This window comes from Corylus avellana, chromosome ca4, assembly GCF_901000735.1.
Source record: "Corylus avellana chromosome ca4, CavTom2PMs-1.0".
Taxonomy (NCBI): Eukaryota; Viridiplantae; Streptophyta; class Magnoliopsida; order Fagales; family Betulaceae; genus Corylus; species Corylus avellana.
The window spans coordinates 16,422,924-16,434,376 of NC_081544.1; the positions used below are offsets into that span (position 1 = coordinate 16,422,924).

Consider the following 11,453-nt stretch of genomic DNA (forward strand, 5'->3'; position numbering starts at 1 on the left):
CTAAATCCATGCAAGAGAGAGACTTTGTTTTCTGTTTCAATTAATCAAATACATGCGAGAAAGAGCTAGTTTATTTCCACATTAGTCAAAATTTTCCATCGATATTATAATCACCCAACCCTCTATGCTAAAGAGGGACCCAAATTAGCTTTCAAGTCACATTCACACTCAGGATAGCTTCCCCCATTTTTTTTTGGTGGGGACACCTCAACCAGTATCATTACACGTCCCAAGAAGTTTTGAACCCCCCCCCCCCCCCCCTCTTTTTTGTCCTTAACACCCAGCAAACACAGAAAATAAATCCAAGAAAGGGTATACCTTTGGAATTTGAAGTGAATCCTTCTTCTACCACCTTGGCTTCAGATTGTGAGTTGCCATAAACCATTGGGTCAGAATTCCCTGAACTCTTTGAATTGCTATTTGCAAGAGACTTTGTGCCTGTATCTGCTTCAGCAACCAGAGAAATAAAAGTCAGTGTCGCCATGTAGACGCTCTCAAGTATCAAGTACAAGGCATCTTTCAAAATAATCACATCTTTCATAATTTCTGTAGCTCTAATAATTGATTGTTGTGGTCGAGATAAGGCACGATAGAAGATTTATTTTTCATTAGGAGTAAAAACTGTTGGTTAAAAGAGTCACCATTTCCTGATAAAAAGGAAAGAAAAAACCAACATTTTTCCATAACCCAAGAAGGGAAAGGGGACTAAAACAAACATATAGGCAGATTAAACATTGAAAATTTGCTGTACAGGAGAAATAGTGCCATTGATAAATAATTTTTTGGTGATAACTATAAATTCAAGAATTAGATAGGGAGACAAGCAGCGAAAATAACATGATTTCAGAATTGGGAAGATAGCCAGAAATCTAAAGATGTGATCGACTCACAAATTAAACTAAAAATTGATCCAAAAGGAAAATAATTTCATATTCAAAATACTCACGTAACATAGGTCCATCCAAAACATGCTTCAAAAGAAGTTAATCTCGTAATTAATATCACTAACATCAAATCATTCAAAATAACGATGTACATTCATCTCCAGCAATCATCTTATGAGAATCAATTCAACAAGTAATCTAGCATTCACCATAACTTCAATAACAGCACATTTATCTAAACAAGCCCCAGGCAAACCCAATGGATTACCTTTCTTCTCCTCTCCGGAACACTTATCATCCAACTTCCCCACCTCCTCACCCCCCAACTTAACTTCCTCACCTTTCTCCCTCCCTCTCTCCACTTTCTCCGAACCCACAACACCAATCGATGAATTTCCATCATGACTATTAGACTCTACACTAGAATTATGTCCTTCCTTCACCTCCTCAACCCTCTGCCCTTGCCTAAACCCTGAACCAGATCTCTTAAACTCCTTGCCTCCCGTCTTCGCAGGCTCATAATATCGCTGCTGCTGCCTCCTCCACGCCACCTGCTGCAGCGCAAATACCACTTCAGCCACTGAAAAGTACTGCTGCATATGTAGCACCGGGTTCCAATTACACCGCCTCTGCTGAATACACCCTATAACCATATCATACTCGCCCGGCTCACCCACCGAGCGCAAATGGTGACACAGAGAGTCGATTATAGCATTGGCAGCGGCAAATTCACCACGCAGCCAGGAGATAAACCCGTCCCGCTCATCCGGGAACCATTGTCGCTGGTAGTGCTGGTGGATCTCACCCCCGCCTCCACCACCACCGGCACCCCCGCCGCCACCGCTTGGATACTGCATTTTGTCCGATAAAACCACATTTCCCGATGGCATTGCCATGAGAACCCACTACCTAAAGTTCACTACTACCACATATAAAGCATGCTCAGTAGTACTCGGATCTAAGCATATAAAGCACGGGATAATCTGGAATCCAAATCAGTTTAAGCAAATTCCATAAAATCTAGAAAAATTTACAAGACATAGACCCTATTGAATTGATCAAATTTAACAAAATTTCGAAACAAGTAGCAGCAAGATTCAGTCTTAAGAAAATTCCGAAACAGTGCAAGACCCGAACTGGGTTTTCGATTTCCTATCTAACGGATCGGATAAGATTGCGGAAGTGGAAGCAAAGGAACCCAAATATCGAAAAATCCCAAATTGCATCAATGGAGGATTGTGGGACTGGATGTGGGGCTTTTGTGGGGGAGAGAAAAAAAAGCCCAGATCTGAAAATGGGGTTCGTTGAATTGGGCAATCGAAGCAAAAGGGTACGAGAGAAAATGGGGTTTGCGGAATTCGGGAGAGTTTATGCGTGCGTGCAGTTAGAGAGAGTAGCGTGAAGATGCGGGGAGTATTTTGTGTACGCGTGAAGGTACAAGATCTAGGGTTTGTGAGGGTGGCGGTGAGTGGTGACTTTGTGTGTGAGGAGTGAATGTGAAATGGCTTATTCAGCACGCATGTGTAAACGGTCTTAAATGGTGGCTGAGAAGTAAGAACTACAAGAGCCTCCTCTCTCTCTCTCTCTCTCTCTCTGTTTGCTGTTTTTGTTGGTCACTGGGTCTAGTGTCGAGAGCTGAAAGAGTGTGGATCGGACCAGGAGAGCATATTCGTGAATGTAGGGTGGTTTTGGTAATCTCGCCACGGCTTCCAAGAACATAGTTTTGAGCTGTTTTAACTTTTGATCTTGTTAAACTTCTGTGTCTTCTGATTTGTTTCTTTCGGATATGTTATTGTTTCCATCAAATTACGGGGACCATTTAACTGACTTTCCTTTACTCAAACATTCTTATTTTGTAACATAATTTTCTACTCTTTTAAGAAAAAAATAATAATAATAATAACTACATATTTTCCCTTTATACTTTCATTTCCATTATTAATGTCTTCCAAATACTATCCAAAATTATCAATGTTTTACGTAATGACAAAAACCTCAATAAAAATACCTCTAAGCAGTTTTTGGTTGGTGGCTCTGCCATTTTTTTAAAAAAAAATTATAAGGATATTTTTGTTTGGACAGAATTTTCCTCAAAACTGAATTGGAGAAACATTTTTCAACCTGATCTATAAAAATGACATGTGTCACTTTTTATAATAACATGTGAGATACACAAAAGTTTTTAATATTATTTATTCCAACTTTATTCGTGTTATAAAAAAAAAAAATATATGTGCATCTCACATATTAAAATGGCACATGTCATTTTTATAGACTGAATTGGAGGAAGTTTGGAAGAAAACTCTGTCTTGTTTGTTTTATTAAAATCTTTAGTTTTTTTTTTTTTTTTTTTTTTTTTTTGGCATTGGGGATATTAACATTGTTTGGTAATTTTGAAAGAACATGAGCACAATGAATAATTTGAAGAACATGGATAATGGAGTGGTAATTTGAAGAAAGTATATGCTTACTTTTTCCTTTTTTTTTTCTTCTTTTTTTTTCCTTCAATTCTATCACACAAATTTTAAAGCTTTGATGATAAACCTCTACAAAATTATTTTCATTTTTCAAACGCTAAAAATCCTTATCGAAATTGATTAACCAAATGGATATTCAAATGTGGCGCATCACTAACACACGTTCAAAACAAGTTACTTCTTTTCAAAACTCAAAATACTTCTAGACAAAATAAAACACAACATATTCTTTTAAAAAATAACTTAATAATGTTAAAAAAAATTAAAAAAAAAAATAAAAAGAAAATTGTGGTGTTGTCAATTCTCGATGGCAAAGGCTAATCTGTCTTGCGGCTAAAGCTGTCAGATGACACCACGACGGCATCACCGCTACTGTGGTGGTAGCTCTATTTTTTCTTTTCTTTTCTTTTTATTATTTATTTTATAAAAAAGAAAATCAATTTTTACTATTTACCCAAAGTTTTACCAAAGTAATGTTTAACTTTTTTCAAATGTGACCCCCACTAAATTATATCATTATGATTTATCTCACAATCTTTGAATAAGTTATTATTAAATAAAAATATATATATAATGGTTAGTTAAGGCTGTCATATTAGCATTGAAAAATAATTATAATAAAAATATAATTTCCAATATTACTCAAAATATTTTTCTTGTATTTTTAATTGTTCTGCCCTAAGTTTAATATAATGGAAAATTAGCTCAATAAATTTTTTGCTAATATACGATCCATCAATTTTGTCTAATTCTCTACAATTAAACCCAATCTTGATTGAAACATGAAGCGAAGTTAATAGATATTTAAATTTTCTTTGGTTAATAAAACAAGACACCCCTTGCTTCTTCCAAATTATATAAATATAAAAATATATATAAATAAATATAAATATATATATTATTAATTATTACTTCAACTAATTGTTTACGCCAGCATCCTTTGGCGTAAATGCTACTAACCTCCTCATCTAAAGAAAAAGGTCAAGTTTCAATCCCTGGTTTTTTAGGTAAATAAGAAGACCATGCTTGCTTATATGGGTATTAACTATTTCCCTAATATTATTACCAAAAAAAAAAAAAACTATTTCCCTAATGTTTATAATTTGGAGTTTCATTTTTCAAATAGTTTTATGCGCCTAGCTTTTCTGTTTTACCTTTTAAAATAATGATATAATGATAAGGGATTTGGTTTAGGTGATAAAACTTTAAAAAAAAAAAAAAATACATTTTACCCCTTGAACTATCTACCCGTTTGCACTTTGACCTCCAATGTTTAAAAAGTGACACTTGACCCCTTCCAAACTTCCAAATTATTGCAATTCGACCGTTTTGACTTTTTTTTTTTTTCAAAATGCCCACATCCCAAGTTAAAAAAAATTAAAAATTAAAAATTAAGAGGTGTCCGGTCTGGGTTGGCCGAAGCCACCCCTAGGCCCAACTGGGGTAGCCGACCACCCCTTAATTTTTAAATTTTTTTAAAAAAATTTAAAATTATTTTATTTTTATTTTTTTAACTTGAGATGGGGGCATTTTGGGAAGAAAAAAAAAAGTCAGAATGGTCAAATTGCAACAATTTGAAAGTTCGGGAGGGTGAAGTGTCACTTTGTAAACATTGGAGGTCAAAGTGCAAATGAGTGAATAGTTCAGGAGGATAAAATGTATTTTTCAAAAAAAAAAAAAAAAAAAAAAAAACCTACCGAATATGTGCTATAATATTTTCAACTATCCAAATTTAATTTCATTCTCATTCTCTTTCTCATAAAAGACTTAAAAATTTAAATTTGTACTGTTTAAAAAACTAAAATATATATGCTGTAATTTTTTCCTATAATATGAACGTGAAAGGTGAAAAACATTATCGGGTAATGACCATAACATAGCAGTGGTTTTCCCTTAGTTTCAAACTACTCCACAAATAATTTCACCTCATTTTCATATTCTAGTAATTTATAATTTAGATTGATGGTCTTCACTTCATATCTTCTAATTTTGGCTCCGTAAAATGGTTTCCTTCTTAAAATATTTTCAGGAAAGTCATTTTCCCTGAAAATATTTTTAGTCGAAAACATTTTACGGTGTTTACCTTGCACACGGAAAATAATTTTTTTTTAATATCTTTTTTTTATATATTTTTTTTTTCCAATAAGGTCCCCGCCGGGACCTGCACGGGACTTGTTCGAGACTCCTCAGGGACCTGCCTAGGACCCCGCCGGAACTTAACCGGGACTTGTCTGGGACCTCGCTGGGACCTACCTAGGACTTGACCGGGACCTACCCGGGACCTGCCCAGGACCCGCTCAAGACCTGCCCGGCACCCGCCCGGGACTTAACTAGGACCCGCCCAGAACTTGCCTGGGACCCGCCCAGGACTTGACAGGGACCTGACTAGGACCTCGCCGGGACCTGCCTGGGACTTGCTCAGGACCTCACCGGGTGCCAGTCAGGTCCCGGGCAGGTCTCGGGCAAGTCCTGGTTAGGTCCCGGGCGGGTCCCTGGCAGGTTCCGTCAGGGTCCCCGGCAGGTCCCTGGTGGGTCCTAGTCAAGTCCCAGGCGGGTCCCGGTCAAGTCCCGGTCAGGTCCCGGGCTGGTCCTGCCAGTGTCCCAGGCAGGTCCTGCCAGGGTTCCGGGCGGGTCCTAGTCAGGTCCCGGGCGGGTCCTAGTCAAGTCCCAGTCAGGTCCTGGGCAGGTCCCGATCAGGTCCAGTGTAGGTCCCGGGCAAGTCCTAGGAAGGTCCGGGGCGCGTCTCGGTCAAGTCCCGGGTGAGTCCTAGTTAGGTCCTGGACAAGTCTCTGGCAGGTCCCAAGCGAGTCCCGGGCAGGTCCTGGACAGGTCCCGATCAAGTCCCGGGGCAGGTTCCAGGCGGGTCCCTGTCAAGTCCTGGGCGGGTCCCAAGCAGGTCCCAGTCAAGTCTCGGCGAGGTTCTGGGCGAGTCTTGATAAGGTCCATCGATTTAAGAATGAGATGCTCATAGTTGGAAAATGGTTTACGATTTTCAAAATCGTAAACCATTTTTCGAAAATTAAAGAAGAATTTTCAGTCAAAAGGAAAATATTTTCCATTGACCACTATTTTACGTCAAAGTAAACACCGTAAAATACGGAAATCATTTTCTAGAAACCATTTTACGTCGAAGTAAACGGAGCCAGTGTAAAAGATTTATTAACGAGGAAAATATACTTTATCCTCCTAACTATCGCTTATTTTGCACTTACACCTCCAAACTTTAAAAAGTGATATTAGGGTCTCTTATACTACTATTACGTGCCAAATTAGACACTTTTTGTAGTTTTCTCCCCAAAATAACCTTAAATTTATTTAAAAAAATTAACCATTTGAAAAAATTAAAATTATTAAAAAATTTAAAAAAAAAAATCAAAAATAAAAACAGCAAAAAATGGTGGCCCTTTTCATATTAGCCCCATAATTTTTTTCTTTTTTCAAATAGTTATTTTTCTATATATTTTTTAAATTTTATTTATTAACAACGTCAATAGTATTTTGGGGAGAAAAATGCAAAAATGTTTAATTTGACACACAATGGTAATATGTGGAGCCTCTATGTCACTTTTTTAAAGTTAGAGGCATAATTGCAAAATTGGTAATAATTCAGGGGACAAAAGTATATTTTCTCATATTGATTAATTTAAAAGAGTAAAGTAGACTGCTATATAAATGTCATACAACTAAGATGATTTGATAACAAAAATCAGCCATTAACTTTCATTTGTTTAATTCTCATACCTCACGTATGAATATTTAGAAATAAGTGGCTTAAAGCATCCTTAATGAGCACTTTAAAATCCAATTTTAACCAAAATTTAGTTAAATTTTACAAAAAGTAAGCTTCATCAAGCTTTCTATTCTCCTTTTTGCTTTAGGGCTTGTCAAACCTCTCCTCACATTTGGAGAACAAAATTATTTCTCTACTCTATTTTTTATATTTTATATTTTCTCTCTCACATTCTCTATCCCTCACCTTTATGGGTTTGTAACTTTGTGGAGTACTTTTGAGAATAAAAAATGAATGAAGATAGAATAAAAATTAAATTTAAATAGAATAGAATAAAATTTAGAGAGCTTATTATTTAGTACTTTTGCATAGTTGCTACTTAAACTAGAAAAAGAAAGTTTGTTAGCTAAACAATCAAGAGTTCATTGATAATGCTCTTACAACCCATGATCATGACTTTTAAGTTGACACATTGAGTGGTGCTAGGGACAATATACAAAGTTTTTTTTTTTTTTCAAAGCAATATACAAAGTTTTTTATAAACTAATGTAGCAATCCATAATTGATGAAATAATTAAGCAAAAAATATGGCTTATCAGTTTTCTAGTAAAAGTTGTAATACCCAAGCATTTTTATGGTACAATTACATGAGAAAGTACTATTCCACGAATCAAATGGTAAGCAAAAAGTGTGTTTGAATGCTAAAGTTTGCCTAGCCGTTGTTAAACGCTTCTATATCATACACATTATAGTTTCTTGAAACGTCCCTGAGAATTAACCAACATGTAGTTAACTTAGAGCTCCTCCCAAGACTTACTTGCAAATCAAATAAGTCCTAAGGAATCTAAATAATAATCACAACAGAAGAATTTTCAACTTAAATTAAGATAACATATCTAAATTGTAGTACCCCAAGTAATTACTAGGTTGAAGTTGTTTATGAAGAGGGGGATAACGGGTTTACCATGTTCATTAGGGTTTACTGGGAATAAGAGGTTGACTTTTCACTGTTGACCGAACGTTCGAAGCTTATACCCTGAACTTTCGATACAAACCCTAGTGAAGAACGTTCACATGAACCACCGAACATTCACCTACAACCCTAAAACCATTGGGTAATAGTACTCTAAATGTTTGTGGATAGTACATCCTAGTACCCTGAGTTTTATTCATCGTGTAAAAAGACTGAGAGACAAATCATAGAGTCAATTACTGGTTAAATCATTTCACTAAGGCATTATAGTTTGTATAAAAGCCGTTTGTTCTAAAGACTATTGGATTTAGAAGAGATAGCTTAGGTAATAATCATACCATTGGTTAGGTTATTTATTGCAAAAAATGTCACCCCAAAGGAACTCGGCAATTGGACCTAACGCGCTCGACTTGGGAGATTTCAAGGAGAACGTCCACCCTGAGCAAGTGGATATCCTTATTCATGAGGTTGTCAACCTAAGATGTTTTAACTCATGGGTGTGATTGCCCAGCTAGTTGTAGCTATGGCATGCGATTTGGAGGCAAGGCAACTTTAATTGGACAAGTGATCATGTTAGTGCGGAAAACTGGCTTAATGATATGGAGGAACTGTGATGTGGTATTTTTGTGACCAAAAATATCAATTATAAAATTATCACTCGCAATAGGACGAATCCCGTATGATAGGGCTATATTAAGGGTGTCGAATCTCAATGATTGCAGGGGTTTTGTTATCAAAATTTGAAAGATTAAAATTAACTTAATTAAAAAAGAGATTTGATTTGTTTGTGTCAATTCAAAGTGCATGAAATGAACGAAAAGAAAGAGAGTAAATATATGGGAGAGAGAGTGTAGGGTATTGATTTCACCACTATCTGCACATCAATGGTTAACCATATCTAATTCTAGAAATTCATTCTATGCATGTTATAATTCAAACAAGAAAACACATTACTGAAGAATAAAAATAATTCATCTTTGGTTGCCACGGATCGTCCACCTAACCACTAAGATGCGGTACAACCCGTTTTCCTTAAGTATAAATTATTTAAATCTTGAATAAGTTGCATACAATCAATGGAATAGCATAACGCATCTTTGGTTGCCACGGATTGTCTACCTAAATTACACTAAACTAGGGTGTAGTACAATCCGTCTTTCCTAGGTATGGTCTATCTAACCCTATTGATTGCATGTCAATTAAAAAACCATTGCATAACCATCATTCTTATGATCACAAAAAATAAGAAGGATTTGAGTTCAATAATAGTAAAATACTTTCTAAGACAAGATAAGAAATTTACTAGTATTGATTTGAAAATTAAGAACAATTGCAGTTAATATTAAGAACATAAATCAATTGTAGCAATTCTCATAGTTATACAATCAACATGCGTAAATTAAAAAACTGGAAATTAAATACAATCAAACCATTATGCTTGGAAAGGGTTACATCAATACCCCACAAGTGTTTTAGCCGCTCATGATCTTTTAAGCTACAAAGACAAATTTCTTATTTCTAGCTTTAGAAAGCGGTGTCTTTTTTTACAAGTTAAGAGAAATATTTATAGGGACTAGGGGAACCCTAAAGGCCCTAGAAACCCTAGAAAATCATAGGTTAGTCTCTGGGGAACTGAAAACCTAATTTCAAGCTGTCAAAACGCGTGTCCGCACATTTTGGGGCCATGTACGCTCGATCCTACTGATGTGGGCTCAAGCGCCAGTGCGCTCGAGCTTAGCTGATGTGCGCTCGAGTGTAGATGTGCGCTCGATCCTGGGCTGCATGTGCTCGAGCGCAGTTGTGCTCAATCCCAGGTACTAGAATGTCTATAGCTTTTACCTTTTACGCCTGATTTTCATTGGAATTCTTGCATTTGACCAATACAGACCTGAAACACTAAAACAAAATAAAAATTAAACAAATAACAATGCTAAGGAATTAAAATATGTGAGTTAAGGGGCTTGAATGTGCAACATTCGGCACTTATCACACCCCCAAACTTACATATTGCTAGTCCCTTAGCAATACAAAATAGAAAATAAACTGAAAAACAAAAAGATAAATTCATCTTTCGTGAGATGTACGATTGCATTTAGCGTATACAACAAGCCTTTTAAACCTCTAGGCATTTCCTAGTGGACGAGTAAAGTCTCGTGAGGGTTTTCCAAGAATGACACCCACAAACATTTTTCAGCCATGTTATCCCCAAGAATGCAACATTATAACAATAATGGTTCTCATTCATTAGCAAGTTTAACAAAACAAGCACCATCTTCACAATTTTCAGGGAATTACAAATCAGCTACAAACATGGCATTATGAGATATCACAAGATTCAACTACTGTAAGTGAACTCAACACATAGTCATGAGACTTCAAAACTAATCTTAATCATGCATGGATCAACACTCAAAATTCATTAGATTTCCAATCAGATAAAACAACCAAGGCAATTTTTTTTTAAAATTTTTTTTTTTAATGCTTAGCTCCCTTAAGCTTTCTAATTGACCTATGTATCGAGTGTTAGGCACATGACTCCCAAACCAGATGGTTTTAGGGCATTAGGTGTAAAGACATCCCTAAGGACTTACTAACTCGAGTCAAAAGGGCTACAAAGCTAAGCTAGCTTATTATCAATCAAACCAAACTTTTCACTTTTTGACGCGAACATTCATTGCTTAATGAGGCAAGATGTCCGGTTACTCGGTGGAAAGCTCAAAATGATCAATTTTTTTTGTTTTTTTATTTGTGCCAAGGTTATTCTTCCAATAAGTTATCCAACTACATTCAAAATATTGACAGCAGACATTACTGATTTTAGATTTCATGCGCCATAGACTACAAACTAGTGTGCTTGTGAGAATCAAATTGAAACAAGTAATTTCTCATGCTACCAATGAAAGTAACACAATTTAAATTCCTTAATCAAGTGATCATGTGTTCATCATATTAAGCACATCAATGAATTTCAAACCACAACAGGAAAATTAATTGCATGCTCAGAAACAACATGTATGCCCAGACCCCTAAACTTAAAATACATAATGTCCTTAGTGTGTGGATGAAGAAAATAAAACAATTGAAGGGATAGGGGTACCTGACCTGTCACTGCGGCACGGAAGAAGATGCCCCTGAAGCAGGTGGCAACTGTGATAAAATGGATTGCAGTAGTGCTTGTTGTGCCTCGAATCTTTCATATGCCAGGAGCTTGTCCTCCTTTCTCTAAGCAACAAGCTTAGATCGGAGCTCCAACAACTCTTTATGGAGAGATTGATAATGTGACATGCTCATGGTGACGGTCTCCACCGCCCCCTCTCCCTCCTCAGCCTTAATTGCAGGTGTATCAATGTCCATAGGTCCATCAGCATCCCTGACTACCTCGGCCACTA

At 36.3% G+C, this 11,453-nt stretch overlaps 1 protein-coding gene across 1 annotated transcript in view; it reads right to left on the minus strand.

The window, feature by feature from the left end:
• LOC132178127 (uncharacterized) overlaps positions 1 to 2,593 on the minus strand; it is a 3,829-nt gene extending 1,236 nt beyond the window's left edge. The window contains exons 1-2 of the mRNA XM_059590580.1: positions 1,153 to 2,593; positions 319 to 444 (exon numbers count right to left, since the gene is read on the minus strand). Of these exons, the coding sequence (XP_059446563.1) occupies positions 319 to 444; positions 1,153 to 1,780 (754 nt within the window). The 5' untranslated portion in view covers positions 1,781 to 2,593. The remainder of the gene's footprint in view (positions 1 to 318; positions 445 to 1,152) is intronic.
• Between the last annotated feature and the right edge of the window lie 8,860 nt (positions 2,594 to 11,453).